The 24,211-nt window shown below is 34.3% G+C and overlaps 6 protein-coding genes across 8 annotated transcripts; 3 read left to right on the top strand and 3 right to left on the bottom strand.

Annotated features, from left to right (window-relative positions):
- Positions 1-862: 862 nt before the first annotated feature.
- On the bottom strand, positions 863-2,149 carry cN-IIIB (cytosolic 5'-nucleotidase IIIB). The gene is made up of 3 exons (XM_075312051.1): positions 1,621-2,149; positions 1,137-1,560; positions 863-1,061 (listed from the first exon to the last, which is right to left on the bottom strand). The coding sequence occupies exons 1-3, from the start codon at positions 2,001-2,003 to the stop codon at positions 942-944; spliced, it is 927 nt and encodes a 308-aa protein (XP_075168166.1). The 5' UTR covers positions 2,004-2,149; the 3' UTR covers positions 863-941.
- A 1,105-nt stretch (positions 2,150-3,254) lies between these two features.
- On the bottom strand, positions 3,255-5,349 carry Spt-I (serine palmitoyltransferase subunit I). Its single transcript, XM_075310539.1, has 6 exons — positions 5,197-5,349; positions 4,642-5,135; positions 4,445-4,574; positions 4,112-4,309; positions 3,688-4,053; positions 3,255-3,632 (listed from the first exon to the last, which is right to left on the bottom strand). Exons 1-6 carry the CDS (start codon positions 5,248-5,250, stop codon positions 3,459-3,461), a joined length of 1,416 nt encoding a protein of 471 aa, XP_075166654.1. The 5' UTR covers positions 5,251-5,349; the 3' UTR covers positions 3,255-3,458.
- Positions 5,350-6,018: 669 nt separating this feature from the next.
- Positions 6,019-8,932, top strand: Ctf4 (Chromosome transmission fidelity 4). The gene has a single exon (XM_075312999.1). The coding sequence runs from the start codon at positions 6,081-6,083 to the stop codon at positions 8,829-8,831; it is 2,751 nt and encodes a 916-aa protein (XP_075169114.1). The 5' UTR covers positions 6,019-6,080; the 3' UTR covers positions 8,832-8,932.
- Positions 8,933-9,477: 545 nt separating this feature from the next.
- Positions 9,478-10,723, top strand: LOC142241273 (arginine-hydroxylase NDUFAF5, mitochondrial). The gene is made up of 4 exons (XM_075313004.1): positions 9,478-9,678; positions 9,734-9,989; positions 10,040-10,264; positions 10,324-10,723. The coding sequence occupies exons 1-4, from the start codon at positions 9,518-9,520 to the stop codon at positions 10,696-10,698; spliced, it is 1,017 nt and encodes a 338-aa protein (XP_075169119.1). The 5' UTR covers positions 9,478-9,517; the 3' UTR covers positions 10,699-10,723.
- A 327-nt stretch (positions 10,724-11,050) lies between these two features.
- Positions 11,051-18,305, bottom strand: RN-tre (Related to the N terminus of tre oncogene). 3 transcript variants are annotated; one of them, XM_075313003.1, is made up of 6 exons: positions 17,545-18,305; positions 16,101-16,782; positions 15,655-16,040; positions 15,392-15,456; positions 12,051-12,105; positions 11,051-11,994 (listed from the first exon to the last, which is right to left on the bottom strand). In XM_075313003.1, exons 1-6 carry the CDS (start codon positions 17,697-17,699, stop codon positions 11,928-11,930), a joined length of 1,410 nt encoding a protein of 469 aa, XP_075169118.1. In that variant the 5' UTR covers positions 17,700-18,305; the 3' UTR covers positions 11,051-11,927. The 3 variants fall into 3 exon arrangements, with proteins under 3 accessions (XP_075169118.1, XP_075169117.1, XP_075169116.1); XM_075313002.1 differs by having other exon boundaries at positions 12,051-12,156; XM_075313001.1 differs by lacking the exons at positions 11,051-11,994; positions 12,051-12,105 and adding an exon at positions 12,558-13,732 and having other exon boundaries at positions 17,545-18,302.
- Positions 18,306-19,247: 942 nt separating this feature from the next.
- LOC142238023 (ubiquitin-protein ligase E3C) lies at positions 19,248-23,721 on the top strand. Its single transcript, XM_075309513.1, has 8 exons — positions 19,248-19,815; positions 19,950-20,706; positions 20,765-21,185; positions 21,253-21,374; positions 21,434-22,201; positions 22,268-22,412; positions 22,472-23,171; positions 23,234-23,721. Exons 1-8 carry the CDS (start codon positions 19,477-19,479, stop codon positions 23,399-23,401), a joined length of 3,420 nt encoding a protein of 1,139 aa, XP_075165628.1. The 5' UTR covers positions 19,248-19,476; the 3' UTR covers positions 23,402-23,721.
- The last annotated feature ends 490 nt before the right edge of the window (positions 23,722-24,211 follow it).

A 24,211-nucleotide genomic window follows, 5' to 3' on the forward strand; every position in this document is an offset into this window, starting at 1 on the left:
TCATTTTTAATTAATATTAAACAAAAATTCATAAAATGTGGATTTATATCATTCATATACAGTTATAAACTAACAACCATTACGATCCGTTGAGCTTTAACCCTCAATCAACAAAAAGTACATTGAAAATAGTTTTACTGTTAATTCCCAGATTCACGTGTGAGTTCATAGACAGAAGTTCATGGACAGAGAAAACTGGTTAGCTAACCTTGTGCTAACGGAACTTAATGAAATGTGTGTAAACTTATATAATATCGAAACTAAGTATACCTGGTCTTTTTGAAGTTATTTTCTATTTGTAGTCATGTGTAAAAACAGATTAGATTAAGATGAAACCATATATACTATTTTTATTACATAATGGCGTAGATCATAAACCCCATTTTTGTGATATAAACAAATGCCTCCCTTTATTCCATAACATACTGAGTCAAATTAACCCTCTAATGCCCCATTTTTTTTTTTTGCCAGCTGATTAAAGTTTCAATGTTAACGACACAAAAGCAAGAGAACTAAGTAAGAAAAATTCATACTGCAAAGCCTATTGAATAGTTTAAAATAAGTTTTCTTTTTATTTTGCCCATTTTTGTTGTCTTAAGGTGTGTTTTAGTAAACGCTTCCTTATTAAATGAAGCACGCCTAAAGGCGGGCTTGGGCATTAGAGGGTTAATGTGCTTTTAAGAGGTACTATTTACAATCGGCGTTTTCAATTTAATCGGCAAGCAGAGAATGATGCAAATGTGACAATCGAAAGATAATGATAAGAGAAGAAACCTCTTTTTGACTTCTAGATATGAGCAAGTCCTTACATTATGTGTAAATTGTCAATACCCTAGATAAAAGATTATTATTCTTGTTCAAATTTGTCTGTAGTCATAGCCAAGCTAGCCTTCAATGTTTTCCATCTTTATTTTAAATCTAAATTTTTCATTACATTGATTTTAATTAGACAACTTGCTTTTATCTACCGCGTCTAAAATTGCCAAGGGTACATCCATTGTTTGGTCATCAACTAAAACGATATCAAAAGCATTCATATATTTTTCCAGACTCTCTTCTGCCTGTAATAATAAAGATAAACAGATGTTAGATTATTATGAAATGAACTAAAGCAATTTAATGCATTGAAAATATACATGGTCATAAAGGAATCCAATTTTAATTATGTGCGAAGTAGACGGAACGCCGTCAGCCATCCCAGCATCCCCTATAGAATCTCCCATAACAATAATATGATCACGATTATGAACTAGATCATAGTACCTATGGCTATCTAAAGCTGTTTCGTTTTTATTGAAGGTATGGATCATGGGTTTCTGGAATCCATCGAGTAAGCCATTTTTATATTGTAAAAAGTTAGATACAACATTGACATTCGGATACATTAAATTTGCCTGTTTCAAAACCGAAACAACAGAGTTTCCCAGACCGGCAGAAAATACCAGTACTGGTATATTCAAACGATCCAATGTATTGAATAATATATCCGACTTATCACGAAGGGAGTCCTTGTATTTACCAGCTATCTCATCTATTTCGCCTTGTTCTAGAGGAAAACCACTGAAAATTAAGCAAGACAATTGGTATATGTACAATATGTGTTTATTATGGACGACTTACACCAACAACTCGCTCGTTTTTGTCCACCAATCAATCATACTTTGAATTTTTTCGTTAATCGGTATATGTGGATCAATTTCTATAGGCCGGTATTTATGGTGTAGCTTTCTTGATTCCTCGACAAAACTCTGTGGAAGCGATTCACAAGCATTTAGTATTCCAAAACTACTCAAAACTGGACTTCCATCAATCATTCTTTGTTTTGTTATTGTAAAATCGAAATCTGTAACAAATTGTAGCCGGTCAGGACCTCCTTTAACAAATTCATTTAGAATTTTCTCTACATAGATGGGATCTTTGATTTTGCAGTTCTCTCCACAAAGTGGTCCAACATCTTTCAAACGGATGTCTCGGTCTTCAGTGAAACCGTTTTTCTGATACATTCTGAATACAATGCGAGAGATAACTAAGGGAACCGCAGCAAAACACTGCGGTCGTATCAGCTTTAATGAAATTTTGATTCTTAAATAGATTTGCTGCTTCTCTATGAACAGCAACCAAAGGTATCTATGTTTACTTATTTTTTAAGTCAACGTAGTGATCAGCTGTTATTAAGGTATCTTCTCACTGGGTACTAAAATTTAACACTTTGTTTATTTCGTGCTAAAACCATTACGAAACTATTGCAGGTGGTGAATAAGAATTAGATGAGCATTATAGCTACAACATGCATACGTCTGTCAAGTGCCAACATTTCAAAGTTCAATTTTATCTCCATCTCTTATTCTCTCATCTGACGACTACTGTGATGGGAAATGTACCAACAAAAATGGAAAGTGTTTTGCCATCACTATTGCTAGAAGAACCATTTTGGTATTTTGCGAAACAACAACAATAAATAGTTTGCTATAAATTTAAAAAAAAGAGTGATCTGTAGAATATGAATACATTTGAAAGCTCTTTATTGGATGCGCACGTAAGTAAAGATATTCATTCTAACAACCTTAAGGGTTGTTAGAATGGTACAACTGCTTTTCGGCTTTCATATACGATTATTTTCGACGTAGGGGGGATTTTAAAACTACCATTAAATTCAAAAATATTACCTTGAATTATATTAATTCCTTGCTTGAATTTTCTATGGTGGAGGTGGATGCACTAAATTGAGTATTGGAGCAATAATTTGTAAAACTATAAAGGCATCTTCTCCTGTAAATTACACAGCTTAGACCAAAAAAGATATCTATGGCTTTAACTCACTTGGAGAATAAGCAACAATTATCTGAAACAGCTGTGGAACTATAAAGTTGCGCAACGTTGTATTTCCGAAAAAAAGCAAAAAGCTTTAATCGAATAGTTTTCGTTAATTCCTTTTCAATTCAAATTTTTAAAATCCCCCAAAGTCCGATATTCGGAATCGCAAAATTTTATTTTTTGTAACGAGAAAATAGTGATAGTTTCAGGCTCCAATACGATTCCAATTTGAACTTCTCATTAAAGAGAACTATATTACCAAGGTTTAAGTTTAAAAGCTCCAGGGTTAAGAAATTATAGCCAAACGAATATTTTGTGATTCCGAATTTCGGAACATGGGGGAATATGTTTTGGTTATCCAACACAAATGCACATTTATTTTCAAATGCAAATTCATAAAATATTGCCCCTTTATAGCATTTAAATATTAAATAAAAATATAATATTTTTAATACTTTTTATTTGTTCGATACATTATAATTTGTATTTCTAACGTATAGCCACTCTAAAATTTTTGGTGCGTTCATACTTTATCACTTATTCTAATCAAAGCTATAAGAAATTTGGTTATATTTTTTTTCATTAAAAGCACTTTTGAATGTAATTTGAGAAATCAACTAGCTTATTCTACTGGAATGTGTATTTCACTTCATTGATAGTATCTCCTTGGATGCAATTTCAATTATATCAAAGGCCTTTGAAATTAAACCATCATCCAAAAGACGATTCGCAGTTATTCGAATGCTTGGACGTACGACATGCTTTTCTAAGTTATGTAGATAGCTGGCTTCTACAACAGCTACACCATGCGCGATACACTGAAATTTTAAAACATTAGAAAATATACTACTGTAAAATTTTGTATCTACCAACCTTATCGGCAATTTTGGTTAAAATTCTGGTTTCCTCTTCGAAATTTTCCAGCTTTTCCGATAAATATAAGTGTTTAACTGGGGAGAGTTCACTGGCTCTTAAAGACAATTTTGTGAATTGGGAAAATTTTTTATGTAATTTTTTTGTCTTTTCTTGCAGTTCAGCAAATATATGCGGTTCTTTTTCGAAACGATTCAGGGCGGATATGGCAGCTTGAGCCAGTAGTGGAGGCAAGGATGCAGAAAAACAATAACCAAGACCAGATAATCGCTGATGCTCCACTATGAAGTGTGAACCCACACAAAATCCCCCAATGGATGCAACTGCCCATTCCATTCCCGATGATATAAGGTCGACTTCGGCACGCTTCAAATAGAGAAAAGCACATTTACCAGATTATTATGAAATCGTTTTCGCTACTCACATCTATATTAAAATGTTCGGTAAGTCCCCTCCCATTTTTACCCAATACTCCGAATGATAAACTCTCATCAAGGAAGAAACGTAGCTTATATTTTGCCCTCAGCTCAACCAATTGCGGTAAAGGACACATTTCACCAGTATTCATGTAAATTCCTTCGGCTACCAAAAATCTCCTAGTTTTCGCTGCTTTGCTAGGATTCTGTAATATGATCAACAGAGAATATTTTTCTATTCTTGGAACATCACAAATTATAATTTCAGTAAAACATTCTACATCTTTGCTGAACTTTTAATTTTATTCAATCTTATTCATTTGATATATGAGGATCATTACCTTTCTGTCCCGTTGATTTTGTTCCTTTAGAAGACGTTCCAAGTCCTCCATATCGTTATGTTTGAAATAATGTATTGTACTGCGGGAGGCATCTAATCCCTTCTGGATGGCAAAGTTCACAGCTTCGTCACTGAAAGTATATATGTAGTTTCGGTATATTCTACTAAAAACATAAGTATGTGTTACGTTTATCGTACACAAAAATAACATCTCCACGTTTTGAATATGCTGGTATTGCACTAGCAATTGTAGAAAACCCATACGAGTAAACCAAAGCTTCTTCCATTTGCATAAATTTAGCCAAGCGTTCCTCCAAATCTAAATGGACATCCATGGTTCCATAGAAGCCACGAGGTCCGCAAGATCCCACTCCATATTTGCGCAGGCTTTTAACCGCGTCTTCCAAAATTTGTTCGTCTTCAAGTAACCCCAAATAGTTATGTGTGGCTAAGTTAAGGCAGTCATGACCGTCCACTACAATTCGCTTGCCCACTTTGGACTGCACCAGACGTGTACGTAACAAGGGATGGTTTGGATCTGTGTCGCACACCAATGGCTCTGGTGCGTATTTTGATATTATTTCGTCTTCTTCTTCTTTGGTGTAACATTTGCGACCATTCCGTTTGTATAGCAACAACCATATGACCGAGAGGAGCAAAAATGCCTCTAAAACAATTGCATACAAAGGAGTCTAAATAAATACAACAAGATGAGTAAATATATAGTCAAAGATCGTAACAAATTTGACTTACGTTCTTAAAGATTTTTTCAATTTCATTAAACAAATAAGGAGTGGCCACCATCATGATATTGAAACTGTAACAAATGGAGGAGCTGGTAGACAAATTCCATTCAATGCGTCACGTTATAAGTCGATAAAATATTTTTTTTCTAATCGATAGTTAAGCGAAGATAATGGCCATATTCGCGACTTGTGCATCGATAACCAATAAACAAAATCATTCATGTATATATACATTTATATCAACGCATTGGAAAATTTGTATCCAATATTTAATTTTGAACTTATATATTTTTGCACTTTCATCTTAGTGATTTAGTAGAAGAACAAAAGTAAAACCTACTTTCCTGTTGTTATTTTGTATGTAAAATGTGGATTTCTACTATAATGTGATAGGGGTATAATTTTATTTGTATTTTTCTTTTTTTAATTAAAAGATATAGAAAGCGCGATTTTGACCTTTATGATTATAAATTAAATATCATCATTGTCATGTAAAATAAAATTCCTAAAAAGTTATATATTTAAAATAGTGTGTGAACGGCACAATATGAGTGTGCCATTGTCGTCTGAACACTGCATAGTCGACTGTTCAGTCATACATAATTTTTTTACAATTTCTAGGATATCCCAAAACTCGGGATCATCGATTTGTCTTGTAATAATTACAAAATGGTGCCGCCATTATGCTCATTTTGCAAATTTTATATCTGAAACATTGCTTTAATACAAAAATGTTTATTAACGCAGATTAGTTAAAGTGTTACGTTACATCGTATATACGACGTTATAATTCATCCAATGTCATATTTGGGCATTTCTATGACATTTCTTCGCGCCATTCAATTCCAGATGCCACTAATAATATAGCTATCCGTTCAGAATTAAAGTAATATGTACGAAAGAAGTTCATTACGGTATGCCCATACAACGGGCTATACAAGTTTGATATATAACGATGATGGGGAATTTATTCTGACCTGTGGCTCCGATGGCGATATTCGTCGCTGGCGTGGAATCGACGATGACGATCCTATGTCCAATTGTTTGGGAGAATTTGTGGTATGTCTTGTTCAGAAGGGTAACAAGTTGCTTGCATCAACAGATCGTAATACGGTGCAAGCCTACACATTTCCTGACATGGATAACGACGGGACATTGATGAGATTTACTGCTCCTGTAATTTGTATGAAAGTGAGGCAAGAATATTTGGCAGCAGGGTCAGAAGACACTAAGATTAAAGTGTTAAAAGATGGAAACAGCCAACCTATGGAGCTGGAAGGACATAAGGGACCAGTGCTGGCATTGGATGTCCATCCTAATGGAAAGTATTTGGCATCAGTAGGTGGAGAAGGAGCCATAAAAATTTGGAATCTTGAATCTGGGGGCCAAGAAATCAAAACTATTTCGGATCTTCCCAAATCTAACAGTTTCGAAAATGCAAAATATTTCGTTACACCCAGTTTTGAACCAAGAAACGGCAATTCACTCGTGTATGCCAACGGGAAACAAATACATGTTTTAAATACCAATACTTGGGAAATGCAGTACACTTTGATTGATGATAAAATAAAGGGTGATTATACTTGCTGTCAGTTTTCCAAAGATGGTGCATATGTTGCCGCTGCAACTGATAAAGGCGAAATATCTGTGTTCGATTTTTCGTCACGCCAGAGCAAGAAGTGTGAAGCTCCTTCCAGTGAATGCCAAGCAATAACTTGCATTGCCTGGAGTAATAAAAATAGCGAAGAACTGGCCTACTGCGATGCAACTGGTCAATTGGGAACATTGTTTGCAACTAGTGGAACAACTGACAGCGAAGACATTGTTGAAAGTGCGGAGGCTATGGATGATTTCAATGACATTGAGTTTGCCGATGATGAAGCAAAAGTCAATGGTGGTGAAGGTCTCAATGACAATGACGGCGATGATGACGATGAAGACGACGAAAATGTTGTATCGATAGAAAAGCTAAAAAGTAAAGTGATGTCTTACGCAAACGGTATTACCAATGAAGATGATGAGACCAAAGACTCCATTGGAAATGATCGTTCTGCAACTCCCTCTGTTGTCGGGTATGGGTCTACTCTCGCGAAAACGTTCAAACAGCAAGAAGCTTTTCAACCCAGTTCAACCCCTACTCATTTAGAACATCGTTATTTGGCCTGGAATACCGTAGGAATTGTTACTTTACACACAGACACTTCAGACGGTGCTATTGACGTCGAATTTCATGACGCAAGTGTGCACCACTCGTTACATATACCCAACTACAGTAACCACAATATGGCTAGCTTGAGTTCAACGGTGTTAGCAATGGCTGCAGAGGACTCCTCAAAACTAGTATGTATAGCTCTGGCAGCATCTGGCAATAAAGAATGGTCTGTGCAGCTACCGGATTGCGAAAGTGTCGACGCCTTGTGTGCTTCATCCAGGATGGTTGCTGTTTCAACAAGCATGCATTTTCTGAGAATATTTACTGTTATGGGAACCCAAAGAGAAGTCATTTCTTTACCGGGGCCAGTGGTTTGCATGGCTGGCTATGAAGATAGAATTTTAGTTTGTTATCACAATGCACCCCCTGGTTCCAAACAACAACATTTGCAAGCTTTACTATTACAAGCGACTGGCTTGAGACTTAAGTCTCAAAATATTACATTGCCCCTTACCCCAGAAAGACAACTGACCTGGTTGGGTTTCTCTGATTGTGGTTCTCCTGTTTTCTGCGACTCCATGGGTTTGGTGCAATTATTTAGTTTAAAGTCCAACTGTTGGTACCCCGTTTGTGACACTATGAAACAATCGTCGAGTGTATCTAATAACTATTTTGTTATTTCTCTCTCAGAAAGATCGCAGATATTGCAGGCCGTATTATGTCGAGGAACATCCTATCCGATGACAAACCCACGACCCATGGTACAAGAATTACCGCTTCAACTTCCCCTCTGCGATTTGGAAAACGAGAAATCTGTTTTTGAAGATACAATGCTAAGGGCATCCATAATGTCCATGGATAATTCCGAAAAAACAATTAAAGAAACTGCCATTAAATTATTTGCATTAGCGTGCCGCAATGAAATGGAAATGAGAGCAAAAGAGCTTATTGAAACTATATCTTGTACCGATCTATTAATGCTAGCAGTAAAATACGCAACAAAGTTAGGGAGGATTCACTTATCTGATCGATTATCTGAATTACTTCCACAAATAGAAGAGGAACAACAAGCCAGAGAAAACGAAGAACAATTGGTAGAGCAGTCACTACCAGCATCTCCATTAATATTATTGAAAGCCTACCAAAATGGATCATCGTCAAACTCAATGAAGTTGGCTCCAAAAGCTATGGATTTAGGTTCTACTAAAAAATCTACACTTAAAAGATTTACATTTTCGAATTCTCCAACGTCTTCACTGCAAAGAAAACTTCCGAATGATTCCTTGCTTGCAACCCCATCTTCGGAGACCTCTCAAGAAAATTTAAACGTAAACGAAGCGGATACTCAGGTCTCTAAAGCATCTTCAGAATCAATACAACGAACACCTTTAAATTCCGTAAACCCCTTTGCTTCAAAACGTAAAATTTCCGAGGTAGATAGGACAATTTTAATGGGATCTGAGAAATTAAAAATGGTTAAAAAGTCATAGTACTTTTCGCTCTATATATATGTTTAGAAATAAGAAGTGTTTTTACGTGTAACTTTTACGTGATGATATATATTTTACAATAAAAATGATTACAATATAAATTACTTTTTTTACTACGCTTTGCATTGCGTACGTAGATTTTTAAAATAATGGCACTATGGAGCATGAAGTGTGGACGATGGTTTTTCTTTCACAGTGAGCAACAAAAGTAATGAGACCAATGGTCATTTCTCAAAAGAAATTTAAGTACTTAGATTCATATATAAGAATATGTTTTTATATATGATTTTTGAACACTATATTAAAAAAATGCATCCAAATATGAATTTATTTTTTTTAATTATTTATTTAAACAAGAAGACAAACTAAATATCCACTACTTTATGCTCAATTTGAAAATGAACTATAAGAAATCAAACTTGTTCGGTGATGTGGGTGGACAATAACTTTTCAACTCATTCTTCACAAGTCTTTCTAACAATGATCAATATTATGAAAGGTTATTTAATATATATGAATTTCAATAGAAATTTAGGCCATCTTTGAAATACTCCTTTATTTTAAATACTCGAAATCAAGGAGAATTCAAATATTCTACGATGTCGAATATTTGAATTCATTGAAATGACAGTAAAACAGCTGTTAAACATCTGTTTAGAAAGTGAGAAAGTAAGTTTGTGCGAACCATGAACATATTACAAAACATTTCTGTGAAACAATTAAATGTTAAAAACTTGTTTTGTATAAGGAATTTCGATAAATTACGGAATTTCTCAAACCAACCTAACTACCAGAAAATATTTGATAGAAATGCGAAGAAATTACAAAAAGAACGGGCAGCTTTAAGGTTTGTTTATCCTATTATGTATGGAAACATGTGATGTCAGTTTGTTATATTTTAGTCATGATGTAGAACTCTATGATTACCTAAAGGAGGAAGTAGGCTACCGCTTGGCTGACCGGGTATTCGACATCAAAAGGGAATTCACAAATGCAGCGGATTTAGGATGCAATAGGGGGTTTCTATCACGCCATATACTAGCCGAAAGTGTAAAACACTTAACCTTATGCGACATTAGCCCTACTATGCTGTCGCAGGCTACCGGTACACCAGGATTGGAAATTTCCAAAAGAGAAATTGATGAAGAACAATGGGATGTAAGATGAGTAAATTTATCAATGTATACCAAAACCTAAATTTATTTCAGTTTCCAGGAAGTTCTCTGGATTTGGTTATTTCATCCTTGAGTTTGCATTGGGTAAACGATTTGCCCGGATGTTTTAGTAAAATTATCCATAGCCTTAAAGAAGATGGAGTATTTATAGCTTCCCTGTTTGGTGGTGACACATTGTATGAGCTACGTTCGTCTCTGCAACTAGCTGAATTGGAACGTAAAGGAGGTATCGCACCTCACATATCACCATTTACACAAGTAATTGTATACCAAATTCCCGAAACTCATTCCAATATAAAATATTTATTTTCAATTAGATACGTGATGTGGGCTCACTGCTTAATCGTGCTGGTTTCACAATGCTTACAATCGACACTGACGAAATTGTCATAGGATACCCTACCATGTTTGAGTTGATGTTCGACCTAAAAGGAATGGCAGAAAATAATGCAGCTTTCAATAGACCTGTTCATTTGAACAGAGATACCATGTTGGCAGCCAGCGCAATCTATAAAGAAATGTATGGCAATGATAAAGGGGTGCCGGCAACATTTCAAATCATATACTTTGTTGGTTGGAAGCCAGGACCAAATCAGCCCACACCTTTACCAAGAGGATCTGGCGAGGTTTCTCTAAAAGATTTGGGTAAAATGATAGAAAATAGCACCAAATCAAAGAAGAATAAGAAATAAAGTTAACTGTTACATTTCATATTAACATTTGTTCATTGACTTGTGATTTTAAAGGGTTGATAGGATTCTTACGTCGTAGCTCTTAGAAAGTGGAATGAATTTTTGCTGTGAGTTTAAAGTAAAAACTATTAAACTGCTATTTATGCCCAGCAAAACCTAGGAAGTATACGCGGTGAAAAACTGTTTACCAAGAGCATTTGTGCCATGCCCCCCAGGAATACCACATTCTTAGTAGTTTCGGTTGCATAGAAGTACTTTCACAATAAGACATATACTTTCCCTATAAGACATATCTTTAAGATTTCCATTTAATGACACACATCCTAAAAAGGTGTTCAAATAAATGAAACAATTATGTAGTAAATAAAAACTTTTATTTACGTTTTCAAAAGTATTTAATATACATATTATTTATATTAACAGTATTTTTTTATTTCCTTAAAACTATGAATATAAAACCATAAATGCTTTATGTCTCCTTAGTAAATAAGAAATACAAAAAAGTGGATTACAAATTTAGTGAGTATTTGTTGGTTGTACTGAAAATAAGTAAGTGGAGTGGTGGAATAGTGTGTTTGAAAGAATTTTGTTTAAAAAAAAATCAGATAATATCTTAAGATAATCGAATTTAATAAATAAGAGAAATAAAATAAATAAAGGTCGATTATTTACTTACGATCGTATAAATATACTATATACATATTTCTTCTTTTAAGCTCAAAGTTTTAATTTCATATGTTACTTAGTTGTCGATGTTTCCGGAGCATACTAATAATAAAGCTACAAACTATAAATTTTAGAATACTTTAAGAGACATTGATTTTTTGCACTGTTGAGCCAACCAAATGATTTTGGAATACTTTTTACAGGAATAGCTTCGAAACAATAAAATAATACAAATATCGGGCTTAAAACTAATTGCAAATAAATTATATATTTTTGTTAATCTAACCAATGGCAAAAGAAGTTAACTGGGATGTGGGTGTGGGTGTCTGTCGCGTGGGTGTCACTGGAGTAGTAGGTGTTGCAGCTTCAATCAGCAAATCAACTGTATGTTTTTGAGTAATTTGAATGCCATGCAAAGTGTTTGTCGAAGACGCTGCCGTTAATACTGACGACACAACAATGTCCTTTTCACTGGGCTCGAGCAATTGCTTATTTATTTCCGTTGGCGGCGATGAAAAACATTGTTTTACAGAATTATGTAAAGGCGGCGTCGAAGGCAATCGTCAGGTACCCATTAACAATTCCCGTTGCGGTGTATTTTGCAGAGCATTTGCAGTTTTTAAATGGATGCTAAAATGACTGATATGTAAACAAGATTCTCTCACCATTATTCCTGTTGAACTTACTTGTTGTCCTCTAGGGAAAATGTTTCGGAGGAACCATGAGATGCCATAGATGTACCTGCAAGCGAACTTCTAATTGAATGATTATCCTCGGGCACAGTTAAAGTTACTATTAAGTTATTTTTATTTGTTTTCGTGGATAGATTATACATAGTTTCGTTTTGTCGGGCATCCAATTTGTTCAAATTTAGTAAGTTTTTGCATAAAAAATAGAAGAGCCAATGTTATTTATAATCAAGTGATTTTTATTGAATTTAAAGTTACATTTGTTGGATTGTGTGTGTTAGTGTTCACAGGTGAGGCAGCGAACGACAGACAGTGTTATGTTAGCCTTTATTAGTTTGACAAACATCAATCAGTTTTGTGTATTGGAAAGAAAAAAAAAAAAACAACTAAACCATGCAAGATTTTAAATCCCTACAATGAGATGCTCCAATCAGACACAATACTCTTTGCGGGAGACATCTACATTCGTTCATTTCAATATTAAAGAAAAAATGCTAGGTAAAGTTTCTTCTCTACTTCAATACATTTTTATTAAATAAATACAGGTAAATATATATTTCGTTTGTCGTTCTATACAAAACAATATGAGGAAACAAAAATGCAAAATAAAGTACATACGTTTTTATTTATATTGTATTTCAGTACTGCAATAGGCAAAAGGGGGAATACAGGAATGTTGGTTACTTTAAACTAATCTCTTTTCAGATATTCAAGAGAAAAGAAATCGTGAGCATATATAATAATTTCAAATCAACATTATTACACTACATTTGAAAAAGCTTAATTCCTTTTGGCAGTAAAACAGTCTTAAACAGCAGAAATTAAAAAGAAACAACAAAAATTGATATTGATCATACAGGAAATTTTCAATGTATGTTTACCAGTTGGAATGCATAAGTAGTGTATTTCAGAATTAATAACTATTTCAATTTGCATTAAAATATACCAATAGATTATAAGTACTTTAAGAAAAGATTCTTAATTCTTATCAAATATGCAAACGGTGTAACAAACAAATATATTTTGCAATTTTTAAATTTTAGCTAAATAATAAACATAATATTATATATTAATATGGGGTAAATAATATTTCTACTAACAATTAATTTAAAGGAAACTAGTAGTTTAACTCCAAATTTCATGTTTTGTATATATATATGTGCATTAAAGGCGAGTATTTTCTACGCTCAGGTCATCGTCGTCGTCATCGTTATCCCTTTCCTGGCCCTCAACGTGCAAATTTCTTTGCTCGTTTTTTCTATCGTAATTTGTAATCAATATGTTAATATCATTATGGTCATTTTGTTGCACGCCAAATGACTTTGATTCGTTTCTAAAGACAAATACTTGATCTCCATTTGGCATTTCGTACGGATCATTCATTTCTGTATGACTATCACTTGATGTAACTGTTTTATCGATTTCCCTCCTAATTTCCACTGTGGATCTTTTACTGAAGATTGGGATAACATCGGAATTGTTCGTTGTGATAGTAGTCGCTGCTGAGGTGGATGATGAATTCGTATTCGTATGATTGCGATTCGTTGCCATTGTTGTAGAAGAAGGAGGTGGTGTTGTTGTAACAAAAAATCCATTACTATACAAAGAGTTACTGCTAATTGCTGGTGATGTTGCTAAACTAGTGATACTTTGATACGTTTTCATTGAATATGCATCACCTTTTAACAGTATTTATTATATGGACAAACACCAAGACATATACAAAAAAAAAGAATATTAAAAAATAAAAGAATTTTAGAAGGGATATTTAAATCATAATAATAATCTATGTAGGATTCTTAATTTATCTCCAGACATTTTCACATTTTATTTTGAGTTGAAATTTATAGTTAAGAAGCGATGTACGTACATATATATGTCCCGTGTTATAATCATATTTACAAGAACAGCTGTACATAAAGGTTAGTTCCAGTATACCAAAAATGATGTCAAAGAAGGTATCGTCAAAAACGTTTTCAAATATATATTTATTTTACCCCACAAAAAGTGCAATTTTTCCATTGGAATAATAATTGTAAATAATTTTTTAGTTAAAAATATTCGCTTTACAAATTCTGAACAGCCCGTTATTAACTTTATAATTGATTAATTCTTGCAAAAAATACGATAAAAATTTATTGACTCTGGCAATACGAAATTTGCACCAAATTTCCCTTTGAAGGAAGTACAATATTGAATATCACCTACCATCACCTGAATAATTGAATAATTAAAATTTCAAATTGTGGTGGTTGTTATTAATTGATTAATTTAATTATTTAATTTAGTAAAATCTTTGATTTTCATCGAAATCGATTTATCAATAAAATTTGTACTTCACACGGTGATTTTATATTGTTAAATATTGTTTCATTGCATAAACATTTGGATGAGATTGAGAGAAACGTTTAAAATGTTTTCTATTTCATATATAATTAATTTTATTCATAGTCGTACAGTTTTTAAACGCACACATATAATTTCAGTGTAAATTGTATGGCGTAATTCATTCTTTTTTAGAGCTTTAGGCTGAATCCCCGCACTTCTATTAGAACGATGATATAAGTTTTTCTCACATACATGGGACACGAATCCGGACTCAATAAGCAGCATGAGCTAACAGAAGGCTCGTTTTTATAATACATAATTTGCGAGTGCTCGTATTTTATATATGTATATTTTTTTTAATATTTATATATTTTTTTGAAAAAAAAAACAGATTTTGGGGCAAACATATTCTTAATGAATTGTTTGTTTTTAATAGATCCTAAACTAAAGTTTCTTTTTTTCTGCAGACTGCTGTTTAGCAGATTTATCTACTGAAGCTTCTAACAAATTTCCTTGAGTATAGTCTATACCGAAATAATACCAAGACGATAATACTGGCGATGGGAGCCCATTTATAAGCTCGGAAAATTTAAATGCTTTTAAAGATTGTATTGGGGCAACTCTAAGTTGAGTTTCGGTGGTAAGATAAGATTTAGATAGGAACTTTTAGGAAAACATATCATACACTAACTATGTCAAAATGAAGTATGTTGAGTAAGACTTAGAAAGGAATATACATCGTTTACGAAGACATATTTGATATCATAATTGCAAAACAACAAAATAATACCATAACTTTTATTACAATTATATAAAGGTCTATACATGTACAATTACCAAAATACTAATATATTATATAACGAAACTTAATATAATGTAAATATATATACAAGAATGGATTTAAGGTTTTGTGAGTAGTGTTAGCGCGTTAATTAAAGTTTGTGATAGATATGTAACAGAATATCCTACTTCATAACATGCAATTTTTGATTATTTGCAATATGACTTACCTGTAGCACACTCAGATGTCTCATATGACACGGTAGATTGTACTTCCATAGCATTTTGCTCTTGTCTGAAATGAAATTAATTGATTTTTGTTTTTAACAATTCATTTATAAGGAATCGCTAAGATTGAATAAATTCGAAGGACAATCATTATTAGTAATCACCAATGTGGTATCACAATGGACTGAATAGTCTAAGTGAGCCTGATACATCGGGCTGCCACCTAACCTAACCTAGTAATCATTTGTCAATTTCTTTTTTGTACCTTAATATGACTTCATTAATAACTTGTTTTTCCGTGTCTGTGTATTCTGAACGTCGGCGACCAATTTTCTTTTCAACATCCGCCTCAACAAATTGACCAAGAGGTTTTGTAGGGAATTCATTAACTTTAGCTGGAGGAGGAACATCTAGTTTATGTTCTTTTAATTTTTTCATAACACGTTCTAAGGCCTCTATGGCAAAGTCATCGTTGTAGCCGAAATTCTTATGAAGTTTGACTTGTAAATATTCTAGTATTGAATCCATATCTTTAAGACGGAGCAGTTCATTTTTGTGCAGGTATAATATTGTAATGGCCATTGCGGTTATAACACGATCGCCCTCCAAAAGAAATATGTCCCAGACACGTAAGCTTAAACTAAATGGTATCTGAAAAGCGGACATATTAACATTTTAATTGAATCATTTCTGTAACCTTGAAATGCTTACCCGTTCCACGAATACAACAAAAAACCATTTGATTGAGTAAAGTATTGCGTCAACATTGTGTTTCATGAAATGCTTATGTAATTTTGGCATTATTTTCAACATTATACGATCATGGTGTTCCAGGAAGCGTGTAAGCTTGGGAAATCCTTCTATAAAAAGACCATGCATGGCGAATTTCTCATTTACAATCAGAGCATTGAGGGCCCAAAATGCTTCCTCTTCTTGCATATAAAGCAATAATACTCCTGCTACACATGCCATTCCTTGGCAATAGCCCAATTCGGGATTATAAATGCTGTATGCATTCAATACGTTAAATAGGGAAACTTGCTTAACACTGTAGCGTTCACGAAATGCTAAATTGTCACGGAATTGCCGATTAACATCTGAATCGATTTGCCTTACTTCTGTGGAATATTTTCTGGCTAAATTTAGCATGCGATCGTAAACTTTTTCATTTGCACTCATAGATTCATCAACGTTCAACAATTTCTTCCACGCGGGCCATCGCATTCGATCGGGAATTCCTTTAAAAACTCGTTTGCGCAGTTTCTCATGATGTGGGTTCCAGGCGTCTATCATTTTCATCCATTTCTTATCACGTTCCAGCTCTATTTTGGTCCGCTGCACTTCATGGGAATCCCGTGTATCAGGGAGACGGGAATCATGCATAAATCCATATCTAAATAATAACACGGGACAAATTTATTATTTTAAATTTTAGTATCAATATATAAAATAGGGACGGTGTATATGAATCTAAAAAATTTATCACTTCGTATCCAAAAAATACCACTTAGTTATTTTAAATAGAAGAAAGTATGTATACTAGGCTATTTCGATTTAAAAAAACTATACTTTTACTCGAAATTTTTCGAATGCAGGATAGTCATTAAGCACTACTACTTATAGATTGTAGTTTAGACACCTTGGACTTGTCTTTAGATAGTTTGAGACAATAGACAAATGAACTACTACTAACGGTAGCACAGGACGACTTCCATTCGATTTTTAGCCCAAATAAAAACACGGAAGAGTAACGGCGTCAACTCCGTCCTACGACATGCTTCATCTCTTGGCTTCTAATGACCACCAGATCACTCTGGACGATTGATAGACTTGATCCGGACACAACATAACAAACCTATCTCGAAACATTTACTGTTACAACTCTAATGACCTTTGCTGAAATCCACCTATATTTCCATACATAAAGTACGGACAAAAGTAACACTATAATAAATCCAAGATAATATTGATTCACATTCCATAAAAATATGGATCTTTTGTACGTACCTACACACTTATATAAACTCAAGTGTTTTTTTTTTCTTCTAAAAGTGAAATTAACAGATGCATTCTTAAGATTCATCCGAAAAGAAAGAATGGTTATCAAACTTTCTCTGATAAGAAACAAAGCTTTACGAAAAAACATAATACGTACTTATCTGTTATATGATATATCTCGTAAGTGGGGTTCTCCCAAGGGTCCACCTGATTGGTAGGATCCAATCCCAGGCTGTAGCGATTAAATATAAGTTCTCGCTCTTCTGCAGCACGATTTAACAACGCTTGCTGATTCTCGTCGATGGTCATCATATTGCTAAATGCGGCACGCTATGTATGCGTTAAAAAATTACAGTAATGCAGCTACACAAATGATTTAAAAACAATTGAGAAAGCTGAAAATGGAATGGGAGCTCGGCATCTATGTAGTGGGCACAATATTCTCGATTTATTTATTGATGTACTTCGATGTTTTCTTCTGGATTGTTTGGATTTTTCTCTAGTCTTCCATTCAGTCCAAACTAAAGCCATTTATATTAAAGTTATTTTGATGTTTTGTTTCTCATTTGGTATCATATATACGTATAACTCTACAATACACCAAAAACCAAACGCGGTAGTAAATATAGTACTTTGATTTTTGTGATTAGTTGTCTCCTTTTCCTCCTTTCCCATACACTAACATCGAAGGCAATAATGACGTGATTTTTTGGAATTCTTACTTCAGGGTAGTAATAAAAAAACGCCCCTCTTTCATTACTATTAACATTTGTACACTTTTGTCATTCTTTTGATCATATTTCATCCACAAATTCTGATTATTTTATTTCTTTATCTTTAATTAACTTCCTGTAACTTTTTAACTCATAAATTCTTTCTTTTTCTTCTTCTTTCCTTTTAGGTTTCTTCTTCTTTAATGATATAGGCTATGTTAATGTCATTTATGTTATGCGCTTTACAGACTATCAGTTTTTCCGGACGACAGTGCTCGTGTCGAACATATCCCACATATTGGACACATTATAAGTTAAGGCCGAAGGCATAATCGATACTGCTGCATGCTTATGGGATCAATAACACATTTGCCGATTAGTTAGTCATCGCTGACAAGTCGTATTGATTCGACACACTGTAAGATTCTTTGCAAACACCGACATTTCGTCCGGAATAACTAATAGTCTGTAAAGCGCATTACGTCACCAATTTGTGTTTGAACCGGTTCAATAATAATCAAATAAACATAAAAGGAAAATTTGGGTGACAACACTGCGTATCAGTTATTCTATATAATCTAAGTACTATATTTAGTCCACGAACGTCCAAAAAATATTAAAATTTATTTATTAAATTTATCTTTTATTAACAAAATGTGTAATGCTCTATAATAGGACTATAGAAAAATGGCGCCGTTCAGACTATAAGTTTATCCGGAAGGAATATCTATAATCGTAAAGTATCTTACAGTGTGCCCGAACGCTAAGAATTGTTCGAGGTAAGTAAAATATCGGTAAATGTGTTATCGACCTCTTAACAAGCTGAAGTATTGACGTCGATCCGAGCACTTTCGTCCGGATAAACTTTTAGTCTAAACGGCGCATAGAATATCGATACATGTGTTATCGATCACATTAACGAGCTGCAGTATAGATTATGTCTTCGAACATTATTTATAGTGTGGCCAATATCGAGGATATGTATCAAAAATTGGACACGGGCATTATCGTCCGGATGAACTTATTTTTGAACGACGCAAATCAAAGAGCGTCGTAACCCCCACTTAACGTTAAAACAGCTGTTTCTACAACTTAGAATAGATGTGTGTACACCCTGTATGTATGTCAAAAACAAAAACAATTGTGTTTCAATGTCAGCTGTCAAATTTTGCTAGTGTCATGTCATGGCCTAGAATTTTTTTACGAAGTTAAAACTCGATTAATTCTCAAATCCAAAACAAAGTAGATAAACTGGGAAATTACTAAACTGAATAAGCTCCTGTAAGAGATTAGATATTGAAGAAATCAACAACAGTGAGGTGAAGAAAACCTAGAAAAGTTTTTACCACTATAACAGGCTGATACCAGGAGAAAAAATGTTTTTCTCTTTTGATGGGGAATATCGCAGAAAGCCACAACAGAGTCTTGGAGGTTCGAGCATAAGTACTGATAGAGAACAAATTATTCGTAAGGCTGCAGAGGAACGTCTTAAAAGAAACCAAATCAGACGGGAAACCAATGGGGCAATAGTATTGCAATCATATACACGATCTTTTTTATTTCGTCAAAGACGGAAGAGATTTGAAAGGGAGCAGTTCGATGAGTTTTTTCGTTCTCATCGCACACAAATTCATCAAGATGAGAATTTGGCCTTTCTTCTGAGACGTTTGTTGTTTTTCTATAACACAAAGGAAACAAAAGACGGTGAACGACTGGTAAGTTGAAACTCTTAGGTGGTATTTCAATCAGTGTATATAGCGAAAATTAAGACCATAATTGGCATCATAACTATAGTTAGCATAAACCCGTATTTTGTAGGTATTGTTAAATCGTTTGTTCTCTTTTTCAGATTGAAATCTGTCAACAGATTTTAAAAAGTCCTGCCCGCATATTACAAAATTCAACGGTGGACTCGATGTGGCTACATCGTCTCAAAAAACTATTGGATATTTGTATAGTTCAGCTGACATCGACGTCACAGACATCTCAAGCGTTACCCTTGAGAATGTTGGAAACATTCACATCTGAGGCTTCCATCGAACGCTTTGTTGAAAACGACACTTTGATACAGAAATACCTAGAATACATATTCCAGTATTTGATTAAGAATGACTACTTTAAAAGACTACGTTCACTTTTGGAAAATAAATGTCCGCCCTTAGATGGCGAGATTTTACATTCTCCAAATCAGTTTTCTGAAGCTGTGTTTCAACTTCTGCTCAGACCTCTGCTTCTGGCGAATAATCCAAAAACTGTACATTCTTGCAGCAACAGCATTTGCCTGACATTTGCAAAGGAAATATTGTCACTGCCCTATACGGATTGTATACAATACTTTCTTTTGCCTTGTCTTGCTGAACACGAGGAATTTCCATTTGAGTTAATAGTTAGAATATTGCAAAAGTGGACCAAATCTCAAATGCCTCCACCTGAACGAATGGATGTGGATGCCGGAATAACGCCTACGTTTACAGGGGCCTCCGCCTTAACATCTTCATCGAAAAAAACAACCTCAAAGGCTAGCGATGCCGACTCGTTGGATACAAAGGGTATATTTAGCACTTATTTGCTTAATTCGATTCTCATTTTGGACAACAAGCAATTACGTAAGAATGATGTCTATGTACATTAGGAGTAGATAATTTTTTTATTATTCCGTTTCAGCCACCCTGCACACGAAATCATTGCTTGGAGATTATATAAAAATCATTGCCGAAGTATCTTCTAAAATTCTTCAATTGCCCAAATCAACTCTAAAACATTCTAGTACGCAACCAAGTCGTCATGGGAGTGGCAATGGAGACACCTCATCCGAGGACGATAGTGAAGACGAAGATAACGATTATAATGCTAAGCATAAATCACATTCTATGGATATTGATGTAGGGCCCGGCCCGGTGGCTATAACAGACAAGGAGAAAGAATGTCTTCTGCAATGCATTTCTTTACTCAATCAAGGAATGCGTGTACAGGCCATTGTGGAGAATATCGAAGATTATTTAAACGATAATGAGGTTTTATATGGTCTCTGTGAGATATGCCATAATTTAATGATCTACAACAAAATGGCTATGTTCGAATACAAGTATGGAAAAAGAAATTACTCTTATAATCGTAGGATTATCTTCTAAGTTGTGTAATATCTTTTCCAGATTATTGTATACTTTATCGTTTTTGCCAAATTTCATTAGAGCTGTATGGTTTAATTTAGTGGCTCAGTCTAAACAACAGGGATTTAATGCTCCTCTGACACTAATATCAAAGGGAGTTGTTCGTAAGTTTCTTATAGTATAGCGGTTTAAAACAAATGTTTACAATTATTTTTCCAATTAGCTAAACAACCTGGAAGTGAATCGTTTGTTCCATTACTCGCTACATTTTGTATGTTATTCGGTCGTCTATTACCCACATTACATGACAATGAATTTTGTGATGAGAAACTCTTAATAGAGAAATCTCTCCAGACTACAACTCAACGTCTTATGCCCTTTTCATTATCCGAAATAGTGCAACTTTCCAAAACTCTCAAGGAAGTCTCCTTGGGACTGGTGGAGCTAGCATTCCCAGAGACCCGATCGAATCTTAATCAACATTATCGTTTTATTTTGGGTCGATCCGATTCTGACGACGCGAAAATGAAGCAACAAAAGCAGATATGGGCAAATCTATTGAAAGTTGTTGTATTTGTACTAAATCAGATATACACCAGAGATCTGAGACTGGGATTTTGCCCCGAATCGCATTGGACTGTTACCAGGTTAGATTTGCCCCTTGATAGACCCACCGACTTACCTTTAACTCGAGGTAGCCGCACAAGGGGCATTCGTCCCTTCCAACCGATTAGAGATTTTACACGGGAAGATTTTGAAAACGGTCCTCCCATGTCAACTAAGCAGATACGATCAATTACGATATTGCGCGAAATACCTTTTGTTGTGTCCTTTAGCAAGCGAGTTGGTATTTTGCAGGGATTAATGGCGGCCGATAAAATGAGAGTGCAAGGCAATTTACAAGCCTTTTTGCAAGGCCCTTCCATTATGCTAACAGTGAGAAGAAGTCATCTTTATGAAGACGCCTATGATAAATTGAGACCTGAAAATGGTATGTCTTCAATGTAAAAGATCTGCACAGAGATTTTAACGAGTTTCTTCCCCACATTCTCTGTAGAGCCAGACTTGCGTTTGAAATTCCGTGTTCAGTTTGTTTCTTCTTTGGGTTTGGATGAGGCTGGCATAGATGGTGGTGGCGTATTTCGAGAATTTCTCTCAGAATTAATAAAGACGGCATTTGACCCAAATAGAGGATTTTTCATGTAAGTCCATTTTATGTATGTCGTGAGTTAAATGTATATCGATTTGGATTTTATTACAGGGTAACAACGGACAATAAACTTTATCCCAATCCCAGTGTGAGCGATCTAGTGCCCGATTTCGAAAAACACTATTATTTCATAGGTCGGATTATTGGAAAAGCTATATACGAAAACCTCTTAGTTGAGTTGCCCTTAGCAGAATTTTTCCTTACAAAACTAGCAGGAAAATATGCTGATGTTGATATTCACCAATTAGCCTCCCTGGATCCGGAGCTATACAAAAATCTTTTGTATTTGAAAGACTACGATGGCGATGTTAGCGAATTAAATTTAGATTTCACAGTAGCAAGTAGTTCTTTTGGTCAAACTCAAGTTATAGAGCTTAAACCTCAAGGTCAAAGTATACCAGTTACGAATTCCAATCGCATAGAATACCTTCAGCTAATGGCGGACTATAAACTGAATCAACAAATTCGAAAACATTGCATAGCATTCCGTAAGGGACTATCCAATGTTGTATGTGTCGAATGGCTATATATGTTTAGCAACAAGGAACTCCAGATATTAATATCTGGTGCTGAAATCCCAATTGATTTGGAAGACCTTAAAAAACATTGTAAATACGGAGGCGAATATGGGCCTGAACATCCCTCGATCATAGCATTCTGGGCGGCATTGGAAAGCTTTGATGATTTGCAAAAAAGACAACTGCTGAAGTTTGTAACGAGTTGTTCGAGACCGCCATTACTAGGATTTAAGGTAAGTTTGCAAAAGTTTCAATTTGCTTTGAAGCAGGAATTATAAAAACCCTAAATTTTCAGGATTTAGATCCTCCTTTCTTCATACAAAATGCTGGTGACATGGAACGCCTACCTACAGCTAGTACTTGTACTAATCTTTTAAAATTGCCCCCGTTTAAGACGGTAGAGCAAATGCGCGAGAAGCTACTTTATGCCATTCAATCTGGCGTTGGTTTTGAATTAAGTTAGATGCTAATTTTTCCCTCTCCCAACTTTAATACAATTTCCGGAAATTCAATTAAGTTCACATATATTCCATAAATTTGTAAAAAATGCCCGATTTAATTTAGATTATATATATCCCCAAATGTAAACAGAACAAATGATTCGAAATGCTGATTTCAATTGTCATATCAAAAGAACGTAATATTTATTTAATTGGTATATTGATAATAAAAAAAATACGTTTAAAGGAATAAAACGGTGTTAATTGTAGGAATTGTGATGAGAGTACAAAACTCCAAAATGGGACTTTTCGATACTTTTCCACAATTACCAAAGTCACCTTTTTAGACTTTTTTTATATTTGGGAAAAAGGTTTTTTTTTAGGAAAAGTGCAATTATTAAAAATGTCAGCATACACCACATTCCTCTTTCAATTCAAGTTCAACTACCCGATTTTTTATATTTCATGTTAGCCTGATACCGAAACAGGCAATTGACGTCCAAATGCATTATATCTAATTATACAATTATTTTTCGAGCTTTATGGACAGATATAGATTAAGGAGCATGGTTAATAGAGCCATTGAAAAGAAAACGCCAGATACAAATCTAGAGAGAGAGAGATAACTCAATTTTGGGCGATTTTTTCTTTAAAGTTGAATTTGGTCACCATAAAAAGTAGATTCGTGAATTTTGATTATCATTTAAAGTAGACAAATCGATTTAAAAAATCGAAAGTAGACTTATTTATTGGTCGAAAATTTTATATTTGATTTCATTGTATTGTATTGAAATAAAAACGATCTATTAATACATTATTATTTTAACGTAAAA

The sequence above is a fragment of the Haematobia irritans genome, chromosome 5 (assembly GCF_050003625.1).
Source record: "Haematobia irritans isolate KBUSLIRL chromosome 5, ASM5000362v1, whole genome shotgun sequence".
NCBI lineage: Eukaryota > Metazoa > Arthropoda > Insecta > Diptera > Muscidae > Haematobia > Haematobia irritans.